The 17,679-nt window shown below is 47.7% G+C and overlaps 1 protein-coding gene across 2 annotated transcripts in view; it reads left to right on the top strand.

Moving 5' to 3' along the window:
* Positions 1 to 17,679, top strand: part of MDN1 (midasin AAA ATPase 1) — a 902,759-nt gene that overhangs the window by 137,532 nt on the left and 747,548 nt on the right. For both annotated transcript variants that reach the window (XM_082250237.1, XM_082250236.1), the window contains exon 14: positions 8,367 to 8,515. In XM_082250237.1, the coding sequence (XP_082106363.1) occupies positions 8,367 to 8,515 (149 nt within the window). The remainder of the gene's footprint in view (positions 1 to 8,366; positions 8,516 to 17,679) is intronic.

The raw sequence follows: 17,679 nt of genomic DNA, 5'->3' as shown, positions 1-17,679 counted from the left end.
ATAAATTGAGGTGAAGACCCAGCCACGAGGGTGTGCATGGTTCTAGGTGTACTTGCACTGGAACACTGTTTGAAGCACATCGTCACTTGGATCGCTTTTTGAGCTTGATATTTGCACGTTTACAGCACTGCTGGCACTTTTTTGAGAAAGGGTTGTTCGTGACAGCACTTTATATTTATATGGACTTTTTTTTTCTACACTATATTATATGGACTTCTTTTACTGCACAATATAGTTATTTAAGCTTTTATATGCAATATAGATGTGATCCTATATTTTCTTTTCTAGCACATATTTATACGTTGGAGGTTCACGTGTATATATATATATTTTTTTTTAAATAATCTCTATTTATCAAGTTCAAATTCACATACAAAAAACATAGAAGATCAAAGTAGTACAGAAGTGCATTTAGAAAAAGAAACAGAGAAGGCACAATCGGCATTATGTTCAGTCCGGACATCATTAGTGAAACAGGAGTGTCCATGGGGGGTCAGTCAATCAGACATTGTGAAGGCATGTGCCAATATCGGCCAAACAGTAAGTACATCCAATGACCCCCAGGATGCGCCGCGTCTGTCAGTGCCGCCCAAAAAAGGGGGAACTCCGCAAAGGAGCCCGGAGAGCCCGACAGACACCACACATAGTGCTAACATCAGTGCTCATTAGTATCCACGTTACAGCATATACTTCAGCAGAATCAGCCACTGGCCTCAGGGAAGAGACGTTGAGAGAGAAAGAAAGGCAGGAGGTAGAAAAAGAAGGGAAGAGACAGTAAAGGGGAAGAGACAAACAGGGAGGGTAAAACAGGTAGGGAAAGGGAGGTCCGGACTGGGGGCGCGGGCCCCCGGCAGGAGAAGGCCAGGCCGCAGCCCTAGAGCTCATCCTGTAATAGGTGTGTGCACATCTGAGATCTCATCAGAGTAATACATCCACCCCATCCAGGTGTCCTTAAAGCTTTCCTCCCTGCCCAGTGATGTGAGAACTCGCCGTTCCGCCTCCATCACCAGGTTGACCTCACGCTTCCACTCAGAGCGTGGGGCAGGTGGAACTCCGCCAGTGCCTCGGTATGAGGCACTTGGCGGCGTTCAGCAGGAAAGGAACTATACTACGTTTGTAGCGTTTGAGGAGCGTGTATCATGGAACAGGTATTGAAGGGGAGTGCGGGAAGGAAGGGTAAGCGACAGCTTGGATACCCAAAGATGTACAGCGTCCCAGAAGGGCTGCAGTAGGGGGCACTCCCACCAAATGTGGAGGAAAGTGCCCACCTGGCCGCAGCCCCTCCAACAATGGGGTCCGAGCCCAGAAAAATCTGGGCCAATTTGGCAGGGGTCCTGTACCATCGGGCTACAAATTTATAGGCCGACTCCTGTATCCTGGTGCTAATGGAGGAGACATGGGTCAAACGCAGAATGCGAGAGAGTTGTGGGGGAGCGAATTCTACCCCCAGCTCTCTCTCCCATTCCTTCATGAAATAGGGGGGCAAGGAGGAAACACCACTTAACAATTTGTACATGTGCGACAGATGGCGGGATTCCGGAGGGTCAACAAACCACTTCTCAAAGGCCGAGAGGCCAGTAATCGGTCGTGGAGCAGTCAGGAGTGTGGCGAAAAAATCAGTCAGTTGCCTAGATCGCCAGTCGGACATCGGAAAATCGCCGAAGCGGTCGCAAAGAGTCGCTAGGGGTAGCAATGTGCCTGCAGGAGCAAATTTCCCACAGTACAGTTTGCCATCAGCGTTCCAAGAGCGAAAAAAGCGTACATCCTCTCCTGGGGGGAACCAGGAAAATCCACCCACGGGAGCCAAAGGGGACACGCCAGAAGACATGGCGCCAGACGTGTTAAGGCCATCCCAGATACGAAGTGTGGCTATAGTCAGGGGTGACGTCCAGGCCCGACAGTCCACGATCACCTTGCGGAATCCACGGGGCACCCGCAAGATTCCGTCCCGCCAGCGTTTTCTCCAAGGGAACCCAAGGTTTAGATAATATTCCAGCAGCAAAATGGGTACAAATGGTTCAATTATTAGGCACGGAGCATTACATTTCGTATATTGACATATTATATATCCATCCGATTATTATTCAACAACGGTGAGCCTGGGTCTTTTTTCTTTTATACTTACCATCTGATTTGTATTTGGCTAAGATTAGCCTACGCCATGTTCCTTACACTACGACCCACGGCACCAATTTTTTCTCCTTCGTTGAGTTCCGCCAACGAACTTCGTTGCCTAGTAACCACCATGTACAAAAGGGCCTACGCTGGAAGTGATAGGACGCTGCAGAAGACGTCACATGACGAAACGCGTACAGCGCCGTCACGTCACTTCCGGTTCCGGTCTCTAGTTGGAACGCATTGCGTTCCGGGACGCCGATACCTCGCTGTCTTTTTACTTTGTACATGTGAGTACCCATTTTGCTGCTGGAATATTATTAAACTTTTTAGCAAAACGATATCACACTATCGAGCTCTCTTTTTCCATGATCCTTCCATCCATATACCCCTGATTGGCCACATCCGATCTACCCATGAGGCTCTGGATACTACAACACTAACACAGGACCCCACTACCGGATCCCACTTAGGATACTCCGGATCCCATATCACATCTCCCCCAGGAAGGGAACTACTACACAGAGCCAGGATTAAACAAGACACCTCTGCAGTACCCGCTCTATACCCCTGCGTGGGGTGGGTACATCTGGTGAGTAGGTCTTTTTACCAGGGGCCACCTCACCACTCGCCAGTCACCCACCTTGGGGGTCACCGTAAGACATCCCGTTCACCTAATTTTTTGGTTATTACCACTATTTTATGGACTCATTTTCATGATATGGACTGATTTAATATCACTTTTTTTGCACTTTGCACAAATATATTTCCCGCACCTTTTTATCCGTCCGTATATTTATTATCTTTTTGGCACATTCATCCAATAATTTCTATCCACCTTGATAGATTTATCGATCTGAGATCACCTTTTGTTGCACCTTATACTAATTGCTCTTTTGCACACCCATCCTGTGCACATAAGTTTCCCGCACATTTATCTCTTTCCTTGCACATTTTTCACTATTTATTATCCATCACTATTTATATTATCACTTGCGGATCTAACATTTTTTAGAAATTTTTACCTACTCATTTGGTATTGTCATATAATTATATTTATTATTGGTATATATAAGCAGATTCACTGTTATATTTTGCAATTTATTACGCCCTCTGGTGGTGGTTTCTCTTAAAAACATTTCCAGTTTATTTTATATTCCTTACAACACCATACGTTTGATCTTTTTACTCCGGTATTGATTTTTCATTTCCTCAATCATATTTGTTTTAACATTGCATATTCGAACATCTTATATTCATCTGCACTTTACAAATTAAGCAGCGCCATCACCTTCCATTTTACTTATCTATTTTGTAGCCTTCGGCTATAGTTTAAGGGAGGCTGCAGCTTATCCGTGCATACACCTCATCAATCCCTTGACATCCTTAGCGTCGGCTTTCGTCCTCCTGAGGACAGCATAGGCCAAGCGGGGGCTCTTTTCCCTCCAGACGAATTTTAGAAAAGCCCGTCGCAGACGTTTAAAAAAGGATACAGGTAAATGCATGGGAACCGTGTTAAACAAATAAATCAGGCGGGGGAGGATGGTCATTTTAAGCTCGTTAATACGGCCAAACCACGTTACGGAGTGGGACGCCCACGATTCCAGGTCAAGATGGATACGAGCCAACAAGTCGCCGAAGTTCCTGTCATATAGCGTTTTCAAGTCAGGGGAGATGTTCACGCCGAGGTATGGGAGGTAGTCTTCCCGCCATCTAAAGCCAAAAGATCGCTGTAGAGTCGAAGCCAGGTCGGGGGGCCCATGAATAGTGAGCAATTCTGATTTATCGTAATTGATCTTGAAATTGGAAAGCCGCCCAAACAGGTCCAGTTCACGTACCAGTACTGGGAGGGAGAGCTGTGGTCGTGTAAGATAGAACAGCAGGTCATCGGCATATGCCGATACCTTATGTTCCGTAGAACCCACCGTAACGCCAGCAATGTCAGATAGTGCCCTCACACTCCTCAAAAAGGGTTCCAGGACCAGGGCGAAAAGGATGGGTGACAGGGGGCACCCCTGCCGGGTGCCATTGTAAATAGGAAAGGGATCCGACAGCAGCCCTTTCACCCTGACCCTGGCACTCGGGCCGTGATACAGGGCCAAGATCCACCCCAACATACGGGACCCGAGCCCCAGAGATCAAAGAACCTCCTACAGGTATGGCCAGGCCACCCTGTTGAAGGCTTTTTCCGCATCCAGGGACAGAGCCAGGCAGGGAAGTCTGTCCGGTCCATTCTGTGCCCAGTGGAGCACATGGAGAGCCCTGACAGTGTTGTCCCGGGCTTCTCGGAGGGGCATGAATCCCGCCTGGTCAGGGTGGATCAAGGACGCAATATGGTCTTGGAGGCGAAGTGCCATAATCTTGGCCAAAATCTTGGTGTCGGCGTTGAGGAGAGAGATGGGCCTGTAGCTGGCACAGTGGTGGGGATCCTTACCGGTTTCGGAAGTACCACAATGTGGGCCAACAGCGCCTCAGGTGGGAGGGGCCGTTCATCCGACACCGCATTGAAATAAGTGCTCATATGGGTGCCAAGAACAGGGAGCAGGGACTTGTAATAGTGGTTAGTGAAGCCGCCCGGGCTCTTGCCTGCAGGCAAACCAGATACCACCCTGCTCACCTCCGACTCGGTAATGGGAGCCTCCAGCTCCTCCAGGACCCCGTCAGGGAGCCTAGGGAGTCCGGAGTCAGCCATGTAGTCATGGATGTCGGACAACCGACCCCCCCCCCCCCAGCCCGTGGGAGATGGTACAAGGACTCATAAAATCGCTGGAAGCAAGTGGCTATGCGAGGGGAACTAACGACTTTTCCCTCTGGAGTCTCCAAGGCGTGGACATGGCGGGCTTCCGACCGTTTATGTAGCATACGGGCCAGCAGACGGCCACATTTGTTGCCATGCTCATAAAAACGGTGTGCCCAAAAGCGCAGCTTGTTTCTGGCCCGTCTGTCCAGACAGGATGACAAGTTGTTCCTGAGCTCCTCTAGGGAGCGAGCATCCTCTGGGGCCTTGTCCCGCTTATGTTTAGTTTCCAATTCGTGGATCCGATCCAGCAAATCGGAAACCTCCTGCTGTCGTTGCTGCTTCAATCGGGCACCGTGCGAAATGAGGACCCCCCTGATCACAGCCTTATGGCCCTCCCAGACAGCGGACGGGGAGACATCAGACGAAGAGTTAAGCTCAAAGTAGGAGCGCACCTCTTCAGTAACCTGACCCAAAATGGAGGGGTCATCCAGGAGGTTTTCATTCAGGTGCCACGTCCGGGTCACACGGTGAGCACCGGGGGGCGCGAACGTCGGAGACCGGGGAGTGATCAGAGAGAGTAATGGACCCGATCGAAGCGGCACGGACAGAGTCCAGGTGGTACTGGTCCACCATGAGTAAGTCCAATCTGGAGTACATGTCGTGAACCTTGGAATAGTAACTGTAGTCCCTAACCCGAGGATTGAGGGTCTGCCAGCAGTCTACCAAATGCAGAGTCCTGAATTGCCTCCGAAGGTGCTTCTGAGCTCGAAAAGAGAGGGGAGCAACCTGAGGAGGAGTCCAGGGAGGAATCAAGGACCACGTTAAAATCCCCTCCTAAAACAATGCCCTCCTGAAACCCCTTGAGTTTGGTAAGGGCTGAGGACAAGGAGACTGTTCTAGAGTTAGGTGCATACACATTAGCGAGGGTGTACGTGTGGCCGTGAATCGCACCCTTCAGAAAAAGGAAACTTCCCTCAGGATCCATAAGGGAGTCTGAGTACGAAGGGACACTTTTTATGGATTGCTATGGCAACCCCCCTGGCTTTGGCAATTAGGGATACACTATGATACCATTGAGAAAACATCTGGGTAGGTAAGCGGGGAGTGGAGGAGGCAGTGAAGTGCGTCTCCTGTAAATAAAGTATATCAGGGCGCAAGTGACGCAGTTCCTGCCACATCCTACCCCTCTTATTGGGTGAGCAAAGCCCCCGTACATTGTACGAGGTTACACGTAGTGTATCAGCCATGAGACATCAATGGGCAGTCAGTGATAACAGGCAAATAATACGCATTCAAAAGCCTCGCCCTGATCAATAAGGGAAGCAAGAAGAACTCCAAGACGCATTGCCCCACACCTCCATCGTGGGCTCCACACCCCCCCTCCAGACCACCCAGGAAAAAGAGAGAAGGGAATGTGGAAAGGGGGAAAGGGGAAAGCAGAGGGGGGAGACAGATAGAAAGAATGGGACAGCAGAAACGAGGAATAGAAAAGAAAGGAGACAAGAATCGTCCCCAGCATGGTGAGCTATCCCACAGGGGCATGCCCCCATAGCCTCAAAAAGAGGGGGCGGCTCCAACTAACCATACCCAAAAAAAAAGGGGGAGAAAAAACCCTCGAGGGCTCGGGGTTACCCAGACCCACGGGGCCACCTACTGTGGGGTAGTGACTGAACCACTAGTGAGAGGAGCAATGCATCTCTGAGCCATATAACAATGAAGTTAACATGACCTGCAGCCGGGCTGGGGGAGACCCACGGCCCCGGAGGACCCCAGGTCAGCCCCAGTCCGTAGGGGGGGAGAGTCCCACCCTGAAACCATCAATATATAAGGCTAACACAGTTAACAACGTAGTGCAAATACCACCATAATGATAGAGGGACCCAGCCGGGCCCCCCAAAGCAGCAGAAGGTAGTAGTAGAGCCCGCCGTCCGGCAAGCTTCTAATGAAAGTGAGCAGCTTTCATTCTTGCTGGGAGGCCTGGGTGGAGCCCCGTCTCGAGCCTCTGCAACGTTTCCCTCCATGCGGGGTGACCTGTTGCCATCGCTCAGGACGTTGCGGCAAGGGGAGAGTACTCTGCAGTCTCCAATCAGGGAAGTCTGTCAAGGGGACATCCAGGGCAGCACAGAAGCGTTGCAGGTCATCCTTAGTGCGAAGAACAGCCGACTTGCCATTCCTGGAGGCAGTAAGACGGAAGGGGAAGCCCCAGCGATACACCACCTGATGAGAGCGTAAGGCATCCAGTAGGGGGCGCAGGGAGCGCCCTTGCATGAGTGTCCGCCTAGACAGGTCGGAACAGAGAAAGTTGTGCGCCATCAAAGTCAATCACAGCCATAGACCGTGCAGCCTTCATTATGTCCTCTTTCACAGCATACTTATGAAGTTTACATATGACATCTCGGGGTGGCTCTCCCTCCTTTGGTGGGGGAAGCAAGGCCTTGTGTGCTCTGTCAATGTCTGACATCAGGGGCTCTGTTTCCCAAAATCTGGCGAAAAATACCCTGGACAGAGGGGACCAGGTCAGGCACTCTGGTGGCTTCACGGAGTCCCCTAATGCGAATGTTCTGGCGCCTATCTCTGTTCTCATAATCATCAAGCTGATCCATAAGGGTGTTAAGGACAGTGTCATGCGTGCAGGTAGACTCATGAAAGGAGGACAGGGAATGCAGTATATCATCCTGGCCGGATTCTAGGGTAGCCACCCTGTGTCCCAGAGCCTGTGTCCGCCCTCAGCCCCTCCAAGGCCTGAGTGACCGATTGCTCCACTGTGGTGGTAATCAGGTGGACAATCTCCGTCCTGGTCGGCAAGGCCTTAATGTGGGCCTTCCAGTCCTCCTCTGTGTCCCCAGAGTCAGTGGAGTGAGGAGATGCCGCTGTATAGGGCAAGAAGGGGTTCTGGCTGCGCTCCTGTACCTGAGATAGCTGTATTCCTGAGGAGGAAGATGGTCCCGGGAGCAGCGTGGAGGCCGGAGAGGATCGGGGCGCCGCCATCTTGGCCGCCTCGCGGCGGCTCTGAGGGGTCACAGAAAAGAGATCGTGGAGGTCCGTGGAGCGTGCAGAGAGCCCTCCGGGAGGTTGGAAGGACGGTCGTCTCTTCGGTGGCATCGCCAGCGGGTAAGTATGTTATCGGTGGTCGCTACAGGTCAAGCGGCAGGCTCAGGGAAGCAGGAGCTCACACGAGATGCGTCCTCACCCCATCACGGTCAGGCCACGCCCCGGTTCACGTATATTTTAAGCACTTTATTGCACATTTAAAACACAGCCTGTATTTAGCATAACCCAAGTAGTCATGAATAGAAACTCATGTCCTGTGATGTACTGAAAAAAAAAAGGTATTTTACAGGTAAAACCTAATCCTATTTTTTTACTTACTGAAATTGAGTCTGTGCACCTCAAGCCCTTTTCACTGCATTTCTGACCCTTTAGGTGCTTTTTATGATTTTTTTTTTAATATTGCCTTTAGGGGATTCAATGATTTTTTGCTTCACTGTGTTTACAATTGTTTTATCGACAGGGAGAAGATTACATTTGCTGCCACTCGACCATCCTCCATATTGATTGAACAGATTGCAGTGTGTGTCAATAAAGGAGAGCCTGTTCTGTTGGTGGGAGAAACTGGTACTGGCAAAACTTCCACAGTCCAATATCTTGCTCATGTTGCAGGTAATTAAGTGTAGTGTGAGCCTCATAAAGTTGAAGGTTAACTGCGTCACACTGAGAATGAAACCTGAAATAAAAAATATTGTAGTTCTGTGTTTAACTGCTGAAAAGAAATGACATTTTTTGGACCTAAAATAAACATTTGGAAAGGGGGGGGGGTGTAATATCTCATCAATCTGAAAATGAGTTTAATATGTTGCTTGCTAATTTTTTTCTTTTTTTAACTACACCGATCAGTCCTAACATAACCACCCGACATAACCCAGGTATACTCCATTTCTTGGATATGGGAATGTGAAGGGTGTTGGCGCTACTTCTGATGTTAGTTTGGTAGACACTGGTAAGTAAAGGTCTTTCTTATTATGTAGGTGTAAGGGTGATACACATATAACTTTCTTTGACATATATAATATACAAAGATATTGTAAAGTGCTCAGTGCCACAAAAAATTTAAATTATAGTGAACTCCTATTATGGTAGGAAATAAATGAATGTTAGAGTGCTGCAGTGTTATGCCTGTGAAGCAGGGAATACCTCCTGTAATTGTAGGTGCAATGTGCAATGGATGATTAAATATATAATTAGGTAAGTATAATTATAAATAACAATCGAATAAAATATATGTAATTAATAAATATAAATAGGTCAATATCCTTTAAAATCAGATATATCAAAATTAATAAAGTGCTATAGTGCCAAAAACAGTCCAAAATGAATAGTTTGTGTACTTTTAAAGTGCTGTTGTTTTTCCCAAGTGTATAAGGGTATAGAAAGCCACAATCATAGGTGAGATGGTGATGTTGTGCTAATTTCTTACTTGGCTGTGCTCTGTGCGGTGATGCAGTGCCCCTATAAGAATTGCGCTCACCGCAATGCTTTCCCCTGAAAAAGGGGTAGCAGGCTCTGCACAGCAATAAAAATGGTCCAGGAGATCCTGCGGTTATCCCTCTACTGATTCCAGCCCGGCTATGGTTCTGGTAATGGTCCTGGTGTATGTGGGTATCTCCACGCTAACACTCTGGCCTGGTGTTTCTGGGGTGTCTCGCGCGGTTCTCACACGTTGCCCCACTTGAAGAGTAAACCGACCATAGTGTAGTAATTTGAAATATATTTAATAAAAATAAAATATCCACTCGGTATCAGATCGGTATGAACAGCAATCTCGCTCGATAGGCGTACGGATCGGATGTCCGGGTATCGATGCGTTCCACGAGACGGAACCACACTTAGTGGACGTGACGGAGTGACGCATGGTCCAGCCCAACGCGTTTCGTCTGCATTGACGTCATCAGGAGCTATGTCACTCCGTCTCACCTCTGCTATTTATACCGTAGGTAACCAGGCAACCCCATTGATCTTTTGCATCATTGCCATATTTGTTACTTTTGCCAGCACGACCTCTATAGTCTGCTTATACAAAGCCATAGCAAGTTATTAGTTTTAGCCCAAGATTTGAAGTGCAAAACTTTCTAATCACCTCACATTTTTACTAATTGGTATAAAGGTATAAACACGGTAAAATAAAATATAATGGTAGTGATCGTGGGTTTACTGATGGTGTGCCGTGGTGTCAGCCCGCCATACGTTGAATATACAATTTCATATGCAACATACAATGTACTTAATAACTAATGTACTACTAATAAATAACAAAAACATAGAAAATGAAAGATAAAAAGTATACCGATATTTGAATAAGAAAATATGTTGTGTAATAAAAATAAGCATATTATATGATTACTATGGAGGAGAGGTTGTTAAAATGCATGTTAATAAATCTATTATCATATTAATGATATATCCCATGTTGGGAAGAGCTTGAAATATGAGAGCTTGAAAGAATACATATATTTGACTTGTAATGGGGCAACTTTGTATGAAGATCCATATAATAAATTTGTGCAAATATTAATAAAAATAAAAAAATACAAATGTATGATGGTACTTTAAAATCTGGAATATGAACTAATTAAAATGTATAGGAGAGTGCATATTTAAAATTAAAGAATATTAGTAATTGGTAAAAAAGTACAAATAGTGTGGGAAACTATAATAGTGTGAGACTGGCTTATAGAATATTATGGGATTATATAGTATTGGGAATTTCAAAATAGGTTATTTCCACAGTGTGGAACAAGGTAATAAATATTTATAATATCCTATACATTTTAATTAGTTCATATTCCAGATTTTAAAGTACCATTATACATTTGTATTTCTCTTACGTCCTCTGACAGTCTCTGCCCCTCATATAGTCTTCACCAATGGGTATTGACCACTTATCCACAGGAGTAAGCTAGGCAGAAGATTTTGTTAAAAAACACAAAACTTTGCAGACACACCTACAGGGGGCTGTCCCTCTGGTCCAATACCCCCGGCTAGCCTCATTCCCAATTCAAGTTTCTTTTGCCTAGCTTGGGAGTAGGCAGGCTTCCCTGTGCTGGGGCTACAGTCTCCGCCTTTTTCTCTGTTTTTATTACGTTTTAGTTTCTGCTAAGTGTGTTTTTTCTTTGCACAAATAGCGTTTTATTTGTTCCTGCGCTTAGTCAGACTTCGGAAGACTACAGCGTTTGCGGAGCTGGGAATCGGACTGGTTGTACTAGAGCCTTACGGAATCCCAGCCCGCCATCGAGCGTTTAGCAGGCTATGCGTACGCCCTGGCCTCGCAAACGACCTGTCCATGTCCTCAGGGACAAAGCCCGCGAAGTGGCCACTTCGCAAGGATACGCCGTGTGTGGCAAACATCCTGTTTTTGGCTGACGGCACCCCCACCACCGGGGGTGGAAGGCTTCCTGTCGCAGAGTGGCACCCACAAAATCTCATGGATCGGTGAGTACCATGCTACCCCCTCTGTCTGTGACGTATGCTGGGGGTGTGTGTGTGGGGCCTTCTCTCCTGGGGATGGCAGTCATACACATTTTTTATCAGTGGGTATGGAGTCCCAGGACAGCAAATTCCCCCCAGCTCTGGTGGAGGGATCAGGTATGCCTGAATCCTCTGCCATGGGCTCCTTTACTGTGCACTTGCGACTTTGGCGCCTAAGTGGATCTGTTGATGTCGGAGCGGTCCGCTAGAACACGGCCCAGACTGTTTCAGTCTTCTGATTCTGAGCTAGATATGGTTGCCACGGACTGTGTGGCCTATGAAGGGTCTCAGTCTTCTCATTCAGACGGGGAGGTGGTGGACGACGATGAGGGGGATGGTTCCCCCGCTGAGTCGGCCAAAGAAAGAGCTGCTATGTCTGCACTTCTTAGTGCTGTTACGCATACGTTACACTTAGAGGATGAGCCCCATCTGCCGGGTAAGCGGTCATCTTTTGGGACCCGCAGAAAACCCAGAAAGCGGCTCGGGTATTTCCCTGTCCCGCTGAGTTTCACGAAACGGTCAACAAACAATGGCGCAATTTAAAGCACACCTTTGTGGTACCTAAGCGTTTTCCGTACCGTTGTCCCTTTGCGCCTCCAACGAATTCGCACTGGACCCTACGGTTGTCCACGCGGTATCTAGATTACACAAGGCCACTCTGATGCCCATGGAGGCTTATCCGGTGCTTGGAGACCCGGCGGTTAGGCGGGTGGAATCTCTTGCCCGCCACTCCTATGTGGTGGCAGGTTCCTTGCTGAAGCCCGTGTTCGCCTCAGTGATGGTCTCTCAGGCTGTGGTGGAGTGGGCTAAGGTGCTCAGAAGCACCCTTGTGGCTGATTCTGCCCCTCCTGCTACTTTGGAGATGGTGGACCACATTGTCAGGCGGTTTCTTTTTTATGCCTGTGTGATGCGGCCTTAGACGAGGCCGCTTTAGCCTTGCGCTTATTTGCTGTCACAGTGATAATCCGTCGCCTTGTGTGGCTGTAGAGCTGGTCGGCCGACCAGACTTCCAGGGAGACAGTGTCTGACATCCCTTATGCAGGGAATCTCCTTTTTTGCTGACCCCCTGGACAGGCTGGTGAAGGTTGTCACTGGGGGTACAAAGCACTCTGCTGCACCATGTGTCCAAAGGTAAGTTTTCCACGGTAAGCGGGACCCTTCCTTTAAACCTAACCAGGGGTCCTTTCGTGCCTTTCAGGCACATGACATGGGCGAATCCTAATTCAGGCCTCTGGTGGCCAGAAGCAGCCTTGGGCGATAGCGCCCACCCTGGCATGGCAGCCCGTCCACCATTCAGGACAGATGGGTTCAGGAACTCATTCGGTCGGGGTACAAGATCGCGCCCAGCGGACAGATTCTTTCCCTCAAATCTTCATTTGACCCCAGATCATTTCTAAGATCTCCAACGGGCAGTTCAGGATCTCCTCGCCCAGGGGGTGATCGTCCCGGTGTTGCATCGGGACAGGTTTTCGGGGGCGTTAACTTGAATCTGTTCACGGTGCCCTGAAAGTAGGGCAAGGTGTGTCCGATCTGGACCTACAGTTTCCAAGCCGCTTTGTGCGGGTTCAAACATTCCGTAGGGATTCCTTCTGATCGGTGGTGGCCTCTCTGAGCCCGGGAGATGCCTGACTTTTATCGACCTCAAGGATGCGTTTCTACACGTCCTTGTATTCGAGGGTCATCAGAGGTACCTCCGATTTGCAATCGTGGAGGAGAGCTATCAGTTTTTGGCGTTACCTTTCGGTCTCGCTTTGGCTCCCAAGGGTGTTTCCCAAAGCTTTTTCATTTTCTGACCCTGTTGCGGGCGCAGGGGATTGCAATCCTTGGATATCTAGATGATCTCCTGTTAAGGTCGATTTCCAGTTCAACTCTGTTGCGTGATCTGTCAACCACGGTTCAGAAGCTCCAGTAGTTCGGGTGGGCTATCAACTTTCAGAAGTCGACATTGCTCCTTTCCGTTCGTCTCCCTTATCTGGGAATGGTCCTGGACTCCGCCCATGCGAGAGTTTTCCTGCCCGACTTTGCTGAACGAGGTCAGGTCCCTCAGGGACAACGAATCCTCATCACTCAGGACCCGCATGCGGTCCCTAGGGTTGATGGTGTCAGCCTTCGAGGCAGTCCCATTTGCACAGTTCCACATGTGATCTCTGCCAGCGGAGATCCTCAGTCATTGTACAGGAGGATATCTTTGGGTCAGAGCGAACCTTCTGTGGTGGCTCCAGTCTCCGGCTCTGAGAACGATCAGACTCTATTTGCTCCTTTGGAGGGATTGTCTTCAGGGTCACCCTGTGCGGGTGCAGGCGGACTACACCACTACGGTGGCGTACATCAATCACCAAAGGGGCACCAGGAGTGCCCGGGTGGCCAAGGAAGTTGCAGAGATTTTGCCTTGGGCCGAGAGGCGGGTCTCAGCGCTTTCTACAGTTCGCATTCTGGGTATGGAACACTGGCAGGCCGACTATCTGACCAGGGGGAATGGTCCCTATACCCGGAGGTGTTTTCTGAGACTGTGTGCGCGATGGCGCGCCTCCTCCAAACAACTTGGTGGGAAGGCTCGTGGCAAGAACACGCGATCCTCTGGCAGCCGCCTCGGACGCGCTGGTGGTGCCTTGGAATCCATATCGCCTGACTTATGCCTTCACCCAGAACCAGTTGTTGTCACGGTTCCTTCGCAGGTTGGTCTCGGAACCGAGGTTGGTGGTCCTGGGGGCCCGGACAGTCCGCACCGATCTTGATACGCGGACGTCATGCAAATGGTCGTCGAGCCTCCCTGGCAGCTCCCCTTACGAGACGATCTGTTGTCTCCGGGGCTGTTCTTCCATCCTGCTTTACAGTTGCTGGCCTTGACGGCCAGGCCAGACTGTTAACAGCCAGATTTTGAGATATTGGGGTCTCTCATTGGAAGTCACTCCTACCTTGCTTAGAGCTCGGGAGGCCTTGTCAGGTAAGGTTTATTATCGTACCTGGAAGGCTTGCTTCGCCTGGTGTGAATCGCGGGGTTTCCATCCTCGCTACTTTTCGATGGCAAGGGTGTTAGCCTTCCTGCAATCCGGTGTGCATGGCCCACTGTTGAGGGTCAGTTATCTGCGCTGGCCATTCTTTCCAGCGCCCTTTGGCGTCAAATTCTTTGATCCGCACCTTTATTCAAGGGGTGCGTCATTTGGCCCCCTCGGGGGGCGCCCTTAACCCCTTGGGACTTGAATTTGGTTCTGTCGTTTTTGCAACGTCCTCCCTTTGAGAACATCCGGGAGCTTCCTCTGCTTGCACTGTCATGGAAAGTTGCCTTTCTGGTGGCGATCACATCTGCTTTTGTGTGTCAGAGTTGGCAGTCCTATGTTGCCGCTCCCCCTACCTGGTGATTCATAGGGATGAGGTGGTCTTGCGTCTTGGGACCCCATCAATCCTTCTTTCCGAATGTGGTGTCTGATGTCTATCTCCATGAGGACATTGTTTTGCTTTCGCTGTGTGCGAATCCTACGCATCCTACGGAGTTTTGCCTTGCATTCCTTTGATGTCAGGCCGATCAGGGTTACCTGTCTACTGAATCCTTCTGAAGGTCGGATTCTCTTTTTTGTCCTTACTGAGAGTCTCGGAAGGGTATGGCTGCGTCTGCGGCAACCGTTCCTGTCTGGTTCAGACGGACGATTGTATAGGCTTATTCGCCTAGGGGTTCCGCCCTTCCCTGTCACGGCGCACTCTTCGGAGCGGAGGGTGCGTTTTGGGCCTTTTGCCATCAGGCATCGGTGTCCTGCATGTGCCGGCGACCTGGTCGTCCCTGCCCACCTTTACATTAGAGTTTATGAAAAAAGCAGAGGGGATTGTGGGACTTTGAGTGAGTGCAGCTAGATATATATATGTACATGATTGTATTAAATGTCATGGAAATAGGGTAAAATCCCAAATAGGGGACCTATAATAACCTAGCACCAGATCTGACATTCCCAATCAATGAAGTAACATGAATCAAGAAGAGATCATATATATAATTATTCTAAGCAAAAAATAAATGCAATAATAATATACACAAAATCATTGTTAATAAATAGCAGATTTATTGTGACAGCTTGATCTCTGCAGGTACACAATCTTATAATATACATAAATCACTTATTAAGACCCAAAAAATGGGGACCTGCAGAGAGCTGACACATAATTCACATATTAAATTCAAAATTCATGGCCTATAATGTCACATCTATTGATATCAATAACAAGTCATGTATTTTTACACAAGATTTGCATAAACAGAAGTACATTAATAACATTTCAAAACTGATTATACATAAAAAACAGATAAAATACGGGAATATATTCTTTGTAAATACATGATTTTTCATTTTGACAGACTTATACATGATGGCTGAGTAATTGTAGGCTCGACGCGTTTCGTGGACCTCCGTCCACTCAACAGGAGCATAGGAACTAAATTGTATGTCTTGAACAGTGTCATGTCTACAAAAATCCAATCCCAGAGAGGAGGTATAGGGCTGGGCCGAGATACGCCTGACCCGGGGCTGAAGCATGGATAACAACCAATAAAATGGGAAGGAGCATTGAAAGAGTAAAAATGCCATATGGAAACAAAGGAATCAATAAGAAACCAGGCAAATAGTCAAAAAACGAAATCGTAAATAATTCGATATCAGTAGAATCAATGTTTACTTGATAGGATAAAAGGCTGAAGTTTGTAACTAGACTGCATCTCCCCAGATCTGGATGTAATCCAGATCTGGGGAGATGCAGTCTAGTTACAAACTTCAGCCTTTTATCCTATCAAGTAAACATTGATTCTACTGATATCGAATTATTTACGATTTCGTTTTTTGACTATTTGCCTGGTTTCTTATTGATTCCTTTGTTTCCATATGGCATTTTTACTCTTTCAATGCTCCTTCCCATTTTATTGGTTGTTATCCATGCTTCAGCCCCGGGTCAGGCGTATCTCGGCCCAGCCCTATACCTCCTCTCTGGGATTGGATTTTTGTAGACATGACACTGTTCAAGACATACAGTTTAGTTCCTATGCTCCTGTTGAGTGGACGGAGGTCCACGAAACGCGTCGAGCCTACAATTACTCAGCCATCATGTATAAGTCTGTCAAAATGAAAAATCATGTATTTACAAAGAATATATTCCCGTATTTTATCTGTTTTTTATGTATAATCAGTTTTGAAATGTTATTAATGTACTTCTGTTTATGCAAATCTTGTGTAAAAATACATGACTTGTTATTGATATCAATAGATGTGACATTATAGGCCATGAATTTTGAATTTAATATGTGAATTATGTGTCAGCTCTCTGCAGGTCCCCATTTTTTGGGTCTTAATAAGTGATTTATGTATATTATAAGATTGTGTACCTGCAGAGATCAAGCTGTCACAATAAATCTGCTATTTATTAACAATGATTTTGTGTATATTATTATTGCATTTATTTTTTGCTTAGAATAATTATATATATGATCTCTTCTTGATTCATGTTACTTCATTGATTGGGAATGTCAGATCTGGTGCTAGGTTATTATAGGTCCCCTATTTGGGATTTTACCCTATTTCCATGACATTTAATACAATCATGTACATATATATATCTAGCTGCACTCACTCAAAGTCCCACAATCCCCTCTGCTTTTTTCATATTTCATTAGGGATGGAGACAGCTAGATACTCTACCCATGTGGCAGATCTATCCCCCGTTGCTTGCCCCCTTACATTAGAGTTTACTAACTTAGTTTCGGCATCGGCAGATGCCTACTTTGGCTGCACAGTTCTGTGTGCGGCGGTACTTTGGGGGAGACATGGCGTTTTTAGCCTGTCCCCTCCTGTGGGGTTCCCCCCCCCCTGGTTATTTTACCTTCCTGGGTTTGTTCGCTCCTGTTGAGCTTTCCTGTTAGCCAGTGGGTTACGTTTCTGGTTCGGATAAGGTTCCTTTATCTTACCTTGGGTGCTTTGTTACCTTGAGACGGTTGCGTTTCCCAGCCCTTATGTCTACACTGCTTTGGGACATCCCATTGGTGAAGTCTATATGAGGGGCGGCGACTGTCAAAGGAAGTAAGAGAAAACTGAATTTTTGTAAAATCTTACCGTAAAATTCCTTTCTCTAAGTCCTCTGACAGTCGCCGCCCCCGCCCCTCTTTTGGGGTTCATGGACTATCTACTGCTTACCAAACTGAATTGGGAATGAGGCTAGCCGGGGGTATTGGACCAGAGGGACAGCCCCCTGTAGGAGTGTCTATGCAAAGTTTTTTGTGTTTTTAACAATCTTCTGCCTAGCTTACTCCTGTGGATAAGAGGTCAATA

This window comes from Pelophylax lessonae, assembly GCF_965119305.1.
Source record: "Pelophylax lessonae genome assembly, chromosome: 3".
NCBI lineage: Eukaryota > Metazoa > Chordata > Amphibia > Anura > Ranidae > Pelophylax > Pelophylax lessonae.
The sequence above is the reverse complement of the archived record's forward strand: the minus strand, read 5'-3'. Positions and strand labels throughout refer to the sequence as shown.